Source organism: Hyposmocoma kahamanoa, unplaced genomic scaffold, assembly GCF_003589595.1.
Source record: "Hyposmocoma kahamanoa isolate Upper Pololo Valley unplaced genomic scaffold, ASM358959v1 244, whole genome shotgun sequence".
Taxonomy (NCBI): domain Eukaryota; kingdom Metazoa; phylum Arthropoda; class Insecta; order Lepidoptera; family Cosmopterigidae; genus Hyposmocoma; species Hyposmocoma kahamanoa.
This window is the reverse complement of record NW_020653761.1, coordinates 518255-534444: the sequence shown is the minus strand read 5'-3', so window position 1 is coordinate 534444 and position 16190 is coordinate 518255. Positions and strand designations below refer to the sequence as shown.

Below are 16190 nucleotides of genomic sequence, written 5' to 3'. Positions count from 1 at the left end.
TATTGAATTTAGCGTAATGACTGTTAAAATATGTAAAACTGTAAACAAAGGCAAGTTTAGTGTGCTTTAAAATTCTTAGAAAAATTTATCTGTTCTTCCTAGGGCGTAAAATTTATTTGTAAGTCAATGCGTAAAATATAAATTGATGGAGGCATAGATAATTTAATAAATGAGTTTGGTTAATACGGCGTTTTATTGGAGCATTTGGAAGAAATCTACACAACTTGCTACTTCTTTACATAGTTATTAGAATATTATTGTTATGATATACGTTACATTGTTCTTTCGTATTCAAAGAATTTGTTTTACGTGCCATATGTTGTTTTGAGATGACGCAATACATCACGTTCTAATCACGCTTCTATACATTATATCATTATCATTTGTGTTCGTACGATAATCCATGCACCCCAGGTGCACTAGCATCCAGTAGAAAGGAAAAAATAATGTTAGATAGAGTGTGCTTAAATATTTAAGCCGAAATATAAAAACATGTATCGTTGGCTAAATTTGTAAACGTCGTAACAGCCATTGATGGATACTGCTGAGTAAACACAAAAAACACTACAAATAATTACGTGACAAACTATGATTATACCTTGACTTTATAATGAAAAAAGCGTTTTTTGTTTGATAAAATTATATTTTAAGCTTTAACTGCCCGATATTGTAAAAAAAGGGATTTCATCCAAAAACGGAGTTACGAGGTTTCAAATTTAGCCGACGGTATATATAAAAACATTTAATTGTACCACAAACATTTTATGTTAGTGCGCAAAGACGAGCCTGTCCCATGAAGGAATTTCTTCCAACTAACCTTTTAATAACTGAGAGAAAAGTTGGTTATGAAATTGCAACTAGCAACCCAATAAACATCAGTTTGTAATATCCGACTTTAACGCCACAATTCTTGAGCTCAAAAGTCTTTAGTACGCCTATATGAATAACTATCTATTGATTTCAATTTTCCCACTTTCTATACTTATTCTATTAATAAATAGAAAGCACTAGAAACAATATACTGATAAAATGTGTGATAAAATTCTATATAAAGCTTTATCAGGTGACGATCTACCCTACTTATGCATATAAACCAAATATATACTTAGACCGTACTGAAAGTTTCTGGATTCTGATAAGTAAAACCAAATATTATGTTTATAATAGATTTATAGTTTTTCAAAGTATATGCCCTCTCTATTCACACACTTTTGCACTCGTTATATATATATATATTGTGAAAAGCAGTGGGACCTGTCTTCCGTAGTTGTAAATCGTAAACCTCCAAGTTTATCTTTGATTTTTGGAAATATACAGAAGACTCGTGGTGCAAGGTCTGGGCTTTATGGCGGACAGGTCGTCAGCAGAAGTCGCATGGTACAAAGTCTGGGCTGTATGGCGGACGGGCCATCAGCTCCACATTTGAGGCCTTCAAAATATACGCGTATTTTCATTGGAATTAATAACGAAGTTTATATAATATAATTTAAATGCCCAATATAAATTTAACTTTTAGGCAAAAAATATTTAAACGAGGGTTTTAAAACAAAAAACCTTTAGTAGGGAGACACGTTTAGCAGTTGCAGGTTGTCTGGAAGAAACGTAACAAAATGTTTATTTACAAAGAGCCTAGAGTTTCTTACTTATTCATCTCAGGGAAAACTGTCTTACGAAGGAGTGTAGTGTGACAATTTCAAGCGTAATTTGCTTATCTATGAAATAAAGAATATTCGTGTTTATGTTTGAATTTCTAGAATATAAATTGCTGACGAAAGTTAAGTCTCACTTGCTTGAAGTAGACTTGAAATCTGGAAACCTCTGGAAAAGATATACTTTGTAATATATTTGTGTATTGTTATATACACATTTTTATACGCTAACCTCTCGTCTCTGGCTACTTTCTCGTAATGATCTTTTTTTTTTAAATAATTACAGTCTCGTGGTCCGTACCATTTTTTTGTCTGTTAATCGTGTTTCGCGAATTTTGACCACACCGCCACTTTATGCTTCCGCTTCCGCGCTTTATACTTTATATTAGTTCAGCAATTGCGTCCTCCACTCTTGGATTATCATAGTATACGCAACTACCTGTGTATCGTGAAATCGCCACTGTCGCGTGAGGGACACTGTTGTGATATTTGAGTTGTACTATCAGGTTATTTTTAGGCTCGACGTAACTGCCTACACTGTTGTCAGTTGCTATGTTGCATTCAGAACTATTGAAGGTCATATATTCAGTAGGTTATAACGAAGTAACGTCACTACTAACAAAAAATTTTAAAATTATCCTCGGTTTTCGGCTTCTGAGTGGTCGTTTTAATTTCGTCTCTATTTATATTCGAGTTTAACGTCTTGTCAGTTACAGTTTTTAAATAAAATATAACTGACAAAAAAGTAAATAATTTGAGGTAAGTAGTCGATGAATGCTGGTTGGCTAGCTTCTTGACGTTGATATTTTCTTACGTCGTTTAGTGACAATTTAAAAAATAACTGAAAAACAGTCTTATGGTGGATTCACTATGCAAAAATTCTGGAAATATATTGCCGAAATTTATCGCTTTGCGCGATATGACCATGAGTTGACCAATCAGGAGCTGCGACTTTAGCTTTTGCGTTGTGTATCCACTTTTAAAACCATTTCATGTCTTCTCTTATAGCGAATAGGGATTCATCTCGGTGGTGCCTAAGCAAAATTGTAGCAGAAAAGCTCCTTGTGAAAGAGTTCGTTCAAGTCAAGGGTCACCTTACATAATTCTGCCGCCAAGCAGACGTGTACATTAATGAGTGCGTTCCTGTTTTGAAAGGTAAAAGTGATCTAAACACACACGAAAATTGTTAACTTAACGTAATGCCTCTGGGGGATGGGCGTAATATCAGTGCCGTTCAAATCTTTGTAATTTAAAGCTTTGGCACAGTAATCTGTTAAGGGCAGACGTGATTGGGGCATGCAAACCGGTTACTTGGTTAACCGAAAAAAACCGAGTAACTGTCCATTTTGGAACTCGGTTTTCAGCTAAGGAAAACCCGGGTATTTTATTTCTAAAGACTATTATAACGTAAACTGGTAACTCATAATATCATCGTATCGTGATCAATAATGACAAGTAAACGCTAAATAAATGCTAGGAATATTTCATAAATAAAAACGTCACCTGTTAATGAAATTAAGCAATAGTTAAATTCGTATGTCCGATTTTCCAGCCTACCGCTGGTAACACTACATACACTAGCCGTTTCCTCATGCTCCTACTGGTTACTCCTACTGGTAGGAGCACGAGGACTAATATGTAAGAAATGAAAGTAAGTTTGTTTTTTCAAACAAACCAAGGTTTCGGGCCCTGTACGTGTACGGGTCTCATGGTCACGGTTGACTGTGATACGCGATTTAAATCCAAAAAAAATTGTTTCATTTCCTATGTGTAACAATCACGAAAACCTAAGAACTCGCTAATATGTGTTTAAAAGTTCTTATCACTAAACATGCATATTTATTTTAGAATATTAGTTTTGTTGATATGTTTTTTTAATATAATTCGAGAAGTTGACTCATTGAAGTTATAGACCATAAGTAATAACGAACTACACGCTTAAAAAAACTATTTGGGTGACAATAGAAAAATATCCAAAAAAAACCGAATAACCGGGTAACCGAAAATAAAAAACAGAAAAAATCGGTTTTCAATGTCACTCGGATTTTACAAGCCTTAGACGTGATACTTACAACCAAGGCGCGACTTGTTCTTGTTCGACCCATCACTTACTTAATAATCATAATAAAATATCGTCTGACAACACGATATTTACACATTTTTACTGCAGTGTGCGCTTAGCCTTAATATGCAACAGTGCATCAACAATCGTTCAGTAAATAAATTACTTCCACTGGGTTATCAGAATTACGAATTCACCCAAATGTAACCACAGCAATTCCACTATCATTATAATGATGCGTAAAGTTTATGACAGAACATTTGTTTTACTGTGAATCATCGTCATATAGAGACAAATATGTGAATCACTAACTATGTGAAGAACTATTAGAAAATAGACTACAGAACAGGGCTGAGCAATAAGTGATTCACAACTGAGCCCCGGATTTATGACAGGCAAAATGGGGTCCGTGATGACAACTCCCATGAGCGGCAAATACGTGCATCTGAATCTCCTCTCACAATAATATTTGAAGAAAGAAAGATTAGAAGCTTTTGCGATGTGGTGCTGGAGAAGAATGAAGGGCATAAATTGGATAGAAAAGAAAACCAATGTATTGAGAATGGTAAACGAGAAACTTCTTGTATTGAGAATGGTAAACGAGAAAAGAACAATCCCAAATATTATAGAGTATAGACGCGGGAAAATGATTGGACATTGGATACATACGACAACTTCTTTATGACCATTTCGGAGGGAAAGATCGAGGGCAAGAGGGGAAGAGGTCGACCTAGGAGCGGTTACATAGACTTTTCAATATTATTATTGTCATTATCAACTTTGATGAGAATGACAATAATAATATTGAAAAGTGTGATGTTTGCACAAAAGTAAAAAAGTCTTACAATTTAATTGTTGTTGTTTATCAGTGTTGCCAGATGGTTACATTTCTTATATTTTGCCTAACTTTTGACCTTCTCCCGTAATATGTAAGTAACTTTTGTTCATAAAGCAATTTGCGTTACTTTTAAGAACGATGATATTTTTTTTAATTCAACAACATTTATTATTGCAAATCCTAAAAAGGTAGTTTACGAAAGCACCCAATTTAGACAATAAAGTAAAATACATTTTATTTATTTATCTATTCATTTAAATCAGGCAAGTAATGCGCATACATATAACACAATTTAAGTACCAGTATAATATAATTTTAGTAGTAGTAGAGCACCTTAACTGTTTCTGCCGCCAAGCAGTAATGTCAGCATAAGCGCCCAGACACACGAGGAGAAAGTTTCGCGCGGCCGCCACGCGGTCGAAGAGTGGCGTCCGCGGCGGCCGTCGCGCGGTCAAAAAGCGGAGTCCGAGGCGGTCGGCGCGCGGGCGCTAAATAAATAGAGCGTATTTTGCCATGACAGTTCGACCTCTGAACACGTGCACGCGGTCGCTGGGCGGCGGCCGCCGCAGACTCCGCTCTTCGACTGCACGGCGGCCGGCGGCGGCAGCGGCGGCGGTAAAGGTGCTGGTGAAAGTACTGGCACATGGGACTTGTCAGCGTATGTCTCATGTTACGGCGCGCCACGACTTTTTCGTCCCGTCACTTAGTATTATATAAAAAAATACATATATTAAGGGCGAACGTACATATAATATAATTTCATATTAAATTTCGCATATATTTTTTTTCCATAAATCCAACAAAGTCGGAGGTACGAGCCCAGATTCGAATCCACGGTCTCTGCTTGAGAGGCAGTATGTTACCATTAGGCTACCACGGCTTATGACGTTATAATTCTATAAAAATAAATAAACTTACCGTTTCAAAATATTAAATGATCGGGAATTCCTTAAAGCTTTGGTAACGTTAAAACCGATTGCAAAACCACAAACAACTTACCCAGTTTGTAAAGGTAAGAGGGAATTTACCTGTACATGAATCAGCCGTTTGTAAACAACATTATGTAGAGTCGTGCCAACAGAAAAAAATAAGTGCAACAGATTATGGATATATTAAGTTCCGTTATACGCCGACATGTCATTTTTGCACCTTGAAATAGTGACGTTTGAAGAAACCACCGATTGCCAGTTGTTTTATTTTGGTGTACATTATATAAATAATCTCCGTACAGAAAAAAACCCGACCTCAAAAGTTCCTGGAATTACATCTATTTGCCAAGTTTTTTTGAAATCGGTTACCGGAAAGTGGATTATTTTGTTCAAATTGAAATGGGCCCACGACCACCAACAAAAAATGATTCATTAAAATCGGTTCACAAATTTTTATCGGAGTTATCGCTTAACAAACATACAAAAAAAACAGTCGAATTTAGAACCTCCTCCTTTTCTTGAAGTCGGTTAAAAAGTAATTAAATTTGTATAGAATTGATATTCAATTATTTTTTGTGAAATTAGTCCTCTAGATTGTTATAATTAGAACACTTAGAATAAATTCCTTCGATCCGGATCCGGCCGGATTTCAACCGACGTTTTCTAGCAAGCCGTGCCCGACGCTATACCAACTAAATCACGGAACGAACCAGCGGACCTCACGAATTTTTCTATGTGCTAGTTGTCGGATCTTTGTATTTGTTTTTCAAATGGTTTTCAACGACTTTTTAGGCGTAGCGCAATCAATGAGCATAGCGCCATCTATCCATCCATTAAAGTAAAGAAGGAATCGTATTCCGTCTATGTCTGAACCATCATGCATATATAGGGTTAATCATAAAATAGTAACAACCTCGCAGGATTATATTACCAACATCATAACAACAACTTTTGTTCCACGCCTTGTAATAAGTAATTCATGCGATTTTACTTTCCTACAAAAATAAAACTATTTTAATAGATTGTTTTAAACGGTGATAACTCTTGCGGTAAGCAAAAGAAAGCTAAAAATACCAAAAAATATTTTTATGAATGACAAGCACGCGGCAACCGTTACTAAAAACACAAATCTAAAAAAGTACCAATTACCTAATACAACAAAAACTTCAAAGTTTATCTTTTGTGAATTTATTATGTTTTGCAAAAGTCATGGAACAAAAGTTGTTGTTTTATATGTAACAAATAACCCTGTCCATACCGAGTATGCCTATGCCTACCAAAAAGTGCAATGCCCGAGCTGAAACTACTTAGACAAAGCATCAACGACTCAATACCTACAAAGTACCTAGGTCACGTCGGATCTACTCGTAAAAGTCATTCACCGCCGCGTGTACTGAATTTTACTGTGTATTCTACACGAGTGAACTTTTTATTTTCTTTTCGAAATGTTTTACGATACACTTCACGGAAATAAAGAAAAACCAAAAAATTTATGAGGTGTGTAATTAACATCAAAAATAAGGCTGCCGGCTTGCTAACCGATCGCTAACGACATTGTTTGCCAATTAATTGCCCGGGGCCCGGAGTTCAATTCTTGTTGAAAGAAGACAAGTGAGATATAAAACCCAAGTAATTACGAGTAATTGTAAACCTTAAAAACTTCCAATTAATGTATTTTCTTTCTAAATTAAATTTATGGACAAAGTGCAAGTTGGAGAATTGTAACAACATTCAAATGAGTGGGATGATTGATTCGGTTTACAAGCATAATATCATTGGTTCGCTGTATCAAAATCAACGCACGATATGTCGTTGACCGATTAGCTAACGGCGCTAGCCCTTGTGCCCGGATGCAATCAATACCCTGGCGTCCTTATAGTAGGCACACATTGGATAGGTCAATGTAGGCACATGATCAAAATACAATACCTACTTACAGTTAGGTATATTTTCCCCAGTGACCTGAAATTCGGGTGCAAATGGTGCAATTATAAATTATTCATTATTTATTTATTTTTCTATGTATATTATTGGTATCAATTATTAATTATTAGTTATGAGGCCCAACATGAAACAATCAAAGTAAATTTATATAAATCAAAACTTTTTTGCATAGCTCAGAACAGATTAAAATACTAATATTGATTTAGTACACATCCGTCATATTCCAGTTTCGTCAGAAACAGTTTCTCATCGATTTAATTTATTTTATGTCTCAAAGAAAGAGGATCAATCATTAAAAAAGATGACCGTTTAGATTTTTTGTCTGTTGCTTTCGCAACTTTAAAATGATCATAAAAATACATGCCGTTTTATTTACAGGCTATTCCAGAATGTCAGCGTGGGCTATGTACTCTATGATGGCTGAGTCATTATATTGTACTAATTTTTTAAAGTTGATTACAATATTTATGTAGACGTAAATGAGTAAGGTGCTATTTAAAAACTGCCCTTAAAACAGTATCATAGTAAAATAAACAAATAATAACGTCGACAAATTCGTGTGGTGTCTTGCGAAATTATTCATCGTATGAAGTCATATTCTATATGATCGTCTCACACACGGGTTTTGTGAAGCGATGCAAATTTTATGGCAAAAGCCAAACATTACGGGCTTTGTTGACAATCAATGTAGCGTAAATTTTGTGTCCGAATGAAATACGATCTAAACGTTGAAAACACTTTTCAGTGTACGTTAAAATCGTAACCATAGAAATAAAACTACAAATTTGGTATAAAAGTATAATAATGTAGAAGATAACAAGAGAATAGCGCCCTTGGTTCGGACGCTGGCGTGTATCAACGGCGGATACTGCATGCTGATGACTTGGCGCGCTGGATCTTTCGCAATAGGATCTAAAAGACGATACTTAAGATTAATATACAACATCAATGGATTTCTAAATAACCACCTTACTGTGCCCCTACCATTAGATTACAGTGACGGTTATCGTTAGCAACCGCGTAAAATATTTGTATACAAAATGTTGCTTCATCTTGTGACCGATAGGGGCGCTGTATAATTTGCCGTACAAAATTGTGAAGTAACTGTCACAGTATAATCTCGAGATGGCACTGAACATAACTATCGTAAATATTTTTTATCACATGAAACTAATAAAGATAATACGAACTACTCGAAACAAATTATGTATACTTATATGAAATTTTATAATTCTTTAAAGTTGCAATTTCTCAGATGTCACCTTGTTACACTAGGGTGCGTTATGTGCTTACAGTTTTGTTTCATTATCTTTGACAGTTGTCGCTTTTGCAATGACATTCTCGCTAGCGACTGCGTATTTGTATACAAAATGTTACTTCTTCTTTCCGCTAGGGGCTCTGAACAATTTGCCATACAAGTTGCGTTCGCTAGCGATAAGTGTTACCTACATTGAACTTATAGTAGAGGTAGAGTCCATACACCTACCAGGTACAAAGGGAAGGTTGGTTGGATAAATACATACTTAGTACCTTCTAACAAGCTACCCCGACAGTCGTTAGCAATAAGTAATTTATACAATGCCTGTAGTGGTCAAAAGACGAACTACGTGTTCCCCATGACAAACTTTTTTTCCCGAACACTAACGAATGTCAAAACTGTTAACTTATTAAGTTATTACCTATAAAAAAACAAATTTTGGGAAAAGCAGGTTGCATTTATTTTATCGGATAGTTGTTTATAACATTATGGTAGATAAAGAGAACGTAAAACTACAACAAACCCCGATCTATGTTAACAGATTTATACCTCTCCACGTGGAGAACATTATTTTATCTCAATTTATCCGTCTCCTGGGTGCCAATACCTTTTTTATTTCAAACTTGTTTTTGGCATTTAATTCGTATCTCCAACATACGAAGTAAACGCCAAAATAACTACATTATATACGTAGTGTCCGAAAATAACAATGAGACAAAAGAAAATAGTAACATTCAATTTTTAATAATCCCAAAAACGATACAAAGACTCTAGAAATATAGAAGATGATACACATAGCACGTTGTAGTCTGGTAAACATAATGTCTGAACTTTCTGATGCAATCCCTGTTGAAAAGTTTTTTTGGATGCGTTACGTATATTTTGTATGGCTTTATTCTGTAGCCTGGAGACATGGAATCCCCCAAAAAAAAAACGATCTAAGAAAAATATTACATTTTGACTAGAGATTTAATTATTATTTATTTACGCTTTTTAAAGCATACTGCCAGACATTCTACACAAGCAGCCCATGAGTCAGTTTTACTCAGCCTACAACTCCGTATGCATTATGTATACCTAATAATGTGTTCAGGGCTCTGTTTGGGCTTCCTCACTACTGCAGAGAGTCGGGTATCGAGTATATAACCAGAAATAGAGACGAAATAAGGGCCATCCATCAGGAAAAAGGGCCTATTTAGGATCCGTTGCATAAAAGTGCGAGCGAAAAGTGGAAAATATAATTACCATGTTTTCGTGGTCAATCTGCCGCTGCTGACGCTTGCGAAATATCGAAGCAGACGGCGGGGCACGATTGGGCGGGGGCGCCACGGGCGAAGGTATAGAGCTCTTGCGCGAGTTGCGAGCGCTCATTATCTTCGTTAGTAATATGTGATTGTGCCGCTCGATCTCGCGTAGGCGCTCGTTTGTGAACGACATGTTTACGCGTCTCGTGTGAGGCACTGATATTGAACTGAAATTTAGATCAGGTTAGTTGAAATGTGACCCACAGTTTACAAATTTTGCAAATTCCCTGTATTTCTTCGAGTTTTTAAATCTTAAGACCTTTTTACGTGATGACGGGCTGGCAGAAGCCATTGCTTTTGCTTTGCATTTCAAGGACGTAAAAAAACAAAAAGCGTAACAATAAGTTACACGACAAAAATAAAGGAAGTTATAAATAATGGGAATACATTTATCTCGTTACTATATAATATAAATATAATAAATACTATAGAATATTAGATATTCAAAGAATTTCCAGTGACCTCTGTGACCCAACTGTCAATACTGGACGCTGGATGACGAGGTCCCGGATTCGATTCTCGGTTAGATTTAGGGAATAAACTTTTCTTAATTGGTTCTTCTTAGTTAATCTGGTCTGGGTGTTTTAGGTAGCGTAATATTAGACAATATCACATTATGTTGCTCTGATCCCACAGTGAGTAACTAAAGCTCTTGTGCACCACAAACACCCAAGCCCGAGACAATATACAAAAGTTAGTTTCGCACATTTTTGTAGAGGTCCCTGTGAATGAGTTCGTCCATACCTTACCTATTGGCTATTTCTGCCGCCAAGCAGCAATGTAAGCATTACTACCTTTCGGTTTTGAAGGGTAAGGGTGCTGGTGAAATTACACGCACTTGGGACTTATCAATTTATGTCTCAGGGTGACGGGCATGTCGCTTACCACCAGGCGCACAACTTGTTCGTTCCGTCACCTGGTTTAACAATAAAAAACGGTAACAACTTCTCTTATTCGTCGAAATTAAAATGTTCTTCTATTTATTCTTATTATCTATTCTATTTATTATAATTTAAATTTAGGCTAATATTATTATTATTATTTGTAATAGCCGAATAAATGTTTCTTTCTTTCTTTCTTTCTATTCAATGACTGTAAAGTTGATACAAAATTCCAAGCATGATAATACTACCATAATAATATTGTGAATAATAAAGGTACTATTGTAATTTTACAGTAGTACCTTTACTACGGGTGACAGGCGTAGCGGCAGTGTTCTTTAGATCGTTGCGATTTAAAGATCTGAGTGGCACTGCACCTGCTATGGACAGGCGTGACACTTAACACCAGATGCATGACTTGCTCGTCCTGTCACTTGGTGTCATTAAAAACAAAACCCGCCCGGGGATCGAACGAGGGACCTCAGAGGTGACGACTCCATGAAAACAGGTGTGCAAGTCACTCGACCATGAAGGTTGAATACCGTGGCCCTGGTACTCATAGTACAGGGGATTCCCTAGTTTGAGATCAGGCAATTGGAGTGGTTGTCTGGTTCTTTGTTATCTAGGTACTCTGTCGAAATTAGGTACAACATAACTGAATTAACATTCTCTGGTAATTAGTCACAACGCTCTTACCCATAAGTTGAAGCTTTAGATCTGGCCACAGACACATTAGTTTTACTCGACATGAACGAATGACTTTTCGACAACTTAATATCCGAAGGTCCCTGATCTTCCTTTTTATTTGTTGTCTCACTTTTAGCCAATTTGGGTTCAGTTTCTTCATCGCTTTTGTCGTCTTCAAAATTATCGGAATAATTATCTTCTTCGTTTTTTTGGCTATCTTGGTCCTCGGAATGTTCAGTTTCGGATTCATAGACGCAAGTTTCAACGCATATGTTTGGTGGTCGTTTTATGGTGCCCACAACGCATCCCATTTCCGAGAAATCTTTAGACAACTCATCTACCTCGTTGTTGTTTTCTTCTTGGTAGTGCTGTTTAGGTTTGTTAGGCATTTTATTAAAATCTCCCGACGAATATTGCGTACCAATAAAGACGTCGTTTTTCATTACAACATTCTCCTTGCGTGACATATTTGGTGCGAAAGCGTGCTGTTACTTACTGCTAAAAACAAACAAAATATTAGCACCTACTCAATGTTAAATACCTACAATAATAACATACTTAGCGAAACTAAAATTAGTGCACTGCATTTTACCAGAAACTTTTTAAAGAATAAAAGTGTTTAAGAAATCTTAGCAACATTATCTACTATTCATATATCAAAAATATATCAATAGGTGTGCGAAAAAGAACCTTAACTCCATATTTTGTAATTTATATGTTTTTACAAACATTTCTCTGGAATGCTAAAAATCACACAATGACAAAAGACTTTAAATCCTAATATATTTTTCTTCAACATTATATGACCTTAACATTAATTTTAAATTCCTAATTAAGAGCCTCATTCTCTTTAAAACGCTCTGTAGTAAAAATTACTATTCGGCACTTAAAGCTCTTTTGATCTCTTTCTTACCTACAGATATTCTGGTCGAAAATATATCTACGAAGGAAGGACATGAAAATACACGTCGCAATAAATTTCGCACATTAAACTAATTGCCAAATAAATTACTTTGCAGCGTTATTGCAGAATATAGATAAATACGTACGTACAGATGTGAATATCAACGAAACAAAAATATATATGACCAAAACACTACACTACTACGGTTTTGCCATAACTTTACCTTTCCCTCGAATATATACAAATAGCTACGATCTTAATATTAAATCTAGAAAATCCATCAACGAAAGTAATTCCAAATTATAATACGACACAAATCAAAAATCTCCGAAAATATTACAGCAAATTACTAAAATGTGGCATTTAAATTCTCTTTGCAAATGACTTTGTCAAAATCAACTTTGTTTTTAGAACCTTACCAGCTTCGTAAGGACAACATATACTGCCAGTTTATTCAGTTTCGTTACTGGAAGCAGTTATAGCACCAATTTTTGCGTATCTTTTGTCCTAATATAGGCTTTATCAAAAATCAATAATAGCACCTAGCGACGGCCAAACAAATATCGCGCCTTTTGTTTGTTTCCTGCATTGCGCTTTTTTCATTGGTTACATGATTCATCAACGTTGCTGCTGCTATTCTGACATTGTCAGACAACATTTTTGTCGCACGCGACACGCGTCTCACGACCGTTCTGAATAAAATATAAATCACTTGAGTATCCGAACACTTGAAGTGGTCGATTTGACATTTCATTCACATTGTTCGTTCATTTGTCATTCAGCCATTCATTTTCATTCAACAAAGAAAAATACTTTGGGTTGGGGGAAATTCTACGTGTAATGATGATTTTTTGATAAAACTCTCTTATAATTAGCTAGATACAACCAATTTATCAAAGACAATGGTTACTATAATAAAAAACCAATTACTGAAGCATCTATCTAGGTAAGTTTGCAGCACTTTGTGTCTCATATATTTGCTTGACTAATTCAATGATATTAACTTAATTATATTTGAGTAAACGCGATAACTGTGCTCGTATTTAATAAGAGCGATTTCTTGCTATATTTGTCGAATAAGAATTGATTACTGCGATTGTATGCCTCGCAGAAATGACTTGTACTAAGTTTATACTATAGGTATTTTTTTATTTATGTTTGCGTCTATACTTAGGAATTGTACTAATTACGACGTTGGACTTGAAGCTACTAAAGTAAACACATGCGATTCGCTAACCCGTCTCAAATGTGAACCAAAAAATCAATACTGTGGGTAGTATATAAATAAATAAATAGTTTGTATACTTATTTGCATATGTTATCAAATTTGTGATAAGAATTTAAATTTCCTTTACAAACTGATAGAAGGTGAAAATGATACCTAGAATTTAAGAGTAATTTATAGTTTAGAAGTATTATTGCATTACATATTATTATTAAAAACAAATCTATGGAAACTGAAAAAAGTTTCTAAAAACTTTACAGTTTCACAGAAATTTTACCACAAACATGAATAACACAATTAAGCAAGCAAAGCACAAAAAACATTAATTTTAAATTAACTGTGAAAACAAACCATTCAAAATCAGTTAAGATTTTAACTACGAATAAAGTTTTCAATGAAAACAAATATTACAAAAGATCATAAATTTACAACATAAATATGGGCACTGGACTTTGTCAACAGGTCCCAAATTAAAAACAAATAATGAGAATATGTTGTATGTATGCCACACTAAAATGGGCATAGCTTAATACTGTTTTTGCCCAAAACAAACTACTGAGTTTTAGCTATCACATTGAAGGATGAAAAAGAATGTCTACATGCATTTGATGTCATGTTGTGAGTGCAAACAAGAAAATTATTTAATTGACAAATCTAAATTCTTAACCAGATTCATTATATGTAAACGAATCAGTTCAAAGTATAATATTTAATCATAATAATAATATACTACTTATGAAATAATGAGTTATTATTTTATGTCAAACGTTTTTTTGTTTTGCAAAAGAAAATTTTGATTCAAGAAGACGAAATGGATCTTTTGTAAAGATCATAGTGCAATATAATAAATACATGGGCTAACGGAGTTCATAAGGATCTTGTATTATTAGCAAATTCATTTATAATCTTCTGTACATTAGCATTGTAAACTATTTATTCAAATTGATTGATTAGTTTGCTGACCATTTTTGGAAATTGTTTTTAATAACATTTTATTTCAATACAGGTTTACAAAGAATTTATCACCAGAGCAGATCTCCCTCTCAGCACTACGAGGTTCTGGAGAGCTACAAGATCTGACCCTCGATGAAAACTTGCTCACAGACCTTTTGGAGTTGCCAGGATGGTTACGACTTACTTCTGCCAAGTGCAATCGGGCAACATTCAGAATACAATGGACCAAGTTGAAGACAGTACCTATTGTTTTGGTGAGTTATAATTTACTTTACACAAGGTATGGACAAGGAATAAAATACAGGTTACACTTGTATTTCTTGCAAGATTTGTTTTGGAAGGAACGTTATAAAAATTATGTAGCAGACAGGAAGATATAAAATATGAATAACTCCATCAATATCATGAACCCATTAAACATCCCATTGCTGGGCATGGATCTCATCTAAAGAGACGGTTTAAACTACACACAGGCTACTCCGGCCAGAATAGAACCTATTAATAATACAAATAACCCCAGACCCCACCAACTGAACCGGGAAATACTGCCTCTCTGATCTAAAAATTTGTCTTTTAGGCCATGTCAGCGAGACTCTTAAAATATACATAATAATATTAAGATGATGGTTTGGGCCATAGATACTACACTGGCCCAATACAAATTAGGGATGTCAGAACTTTTAAAAAAATCTTCCCCTAATTGCTATGTTCACTGTTACAGCATGAGATAATAGAGAATCCGCACATAATTTTTTGAATTTTTTATACAGTCTGTGGTGAAGGCATAATGATAATCGAACTTGGGAACATTACCTTATTTTCCACCAACCTCTGTAGCCCAACAGTTTGCATTAGTGGACACTACTTGAGGTGGTCTGGTGCTCAATTCCTGGTGGGACCGATTTTGGAAATTTGCTTTTCTGATTTGGTTCTGGTCTAGGTTTTCTGGAGTGACTTCTGTTACTCTGGTACTCTCAGTACAGGGAATTCCCTAGTTTGAGACCAAGTAATTGGTATGGTTGTCCAGCACATTAATGTGTTATGTTATGTTATTATTATATTAGTAGCAGTAGAGCACCTTGTGAAAGAGCTTGTCCAGGGTGGTACTGCCACCTTACCTATTTTTGCCACCAAGCAGTAATGTCAGCATTCCTGTGTTCCGGTTTTGAAGGGTAAGGGTGCTGGTGAAATTACAAGCACATGAGACTTGTCAACTTATGTCTCAGGGTGACAGGCGCAGTGGTAATATCCCTCAGATCTTTGCAATTTAAAGCTCTGAGTGGCACTGCAACTGTTATGGACAGGCGTGTAGCTTACCGTCAAGCGCACGACTTGTTCGTCCCGTCACTTGATGTTATAAAAAAATATATATATGTTATATTTTTGTAAAAACATTTCGTAACACGTGCTTTTTCCCAAAACTTAACATAAAAGATTCACAAACCAAATAAATTAATAAAAATTTGCAATGCAAATTATTGGTGTTGTATTCTGAATAATTCATCTTGCACATTAATTGGGGTCCAATGAACTGGAAGTTGATACCTTTATCAAT

The 16190-nt window shown here is 35.3% G+C and overlaps 2 protein-coding genes across 6 annotated transcripts in view; one reads left to right on the top strand and one right to left on the bottom strand.

Annotated features, from left to right (window-relative positions):
- Positions 1 to 8206: 8206 nt before the first annotated feature.
- Positions 8207 to 15536, bottom strand: LOC113228832. 4 transcript variants are annotated; one of them, XM_026462240.1, is made up of 4 exons: positions 15449 to 15536; positions 11562 to 12047; positions 9926 to 10151; positions 8207 to 8334 (listed from the first exon to the last, which is right to left on the bottom strand). In XM_026462240.1, the coding sequence occupies exons 2-4, from the start codon at positions 12017 to 12019 to the stop codon at positions 8278 to 8280; spliced, it is 741 nt and encodes a 246-aa protein (XP_026318025.1). In that variant the 5' UTR covers positions 12020 to 12047; positions 15449 to 15536; the 3' UTR covers positions 8207 to 8277. The 4 variants fall into 4 exon arrangements, with proteins under 4 accessions (XP_026318025.1, XP_026318022.1, XP_026318024.1 ...); XM_026462237.1 differs by having other exon boundaries at positions 11562 to 12050; positions 15449 to 15535; XM_026462239.1 differs by lacking the exon at positions 15449 to 15536 and adding an exon at positions 12680 to 12837 and having other exon boundaries at positions 11562 to 12050.
- The window catches only part of LOC113228831 (UHRF1-binding protein 1-like), a 56118-nt gene continuing 54685 nt past the window's right edge, over positions 14758 to 16190 (top strand). For both annotated transcript variants that reach the window (XM_026462236.1, XM_026462235.1), the window contains exon 1: positions 14758 to 14889. The gene's annotated coding sequence lies outside the window, so the exon portion shown is untranslated. The remainder of the gene's footprint in view (positions 14890 to 16190) is intronic.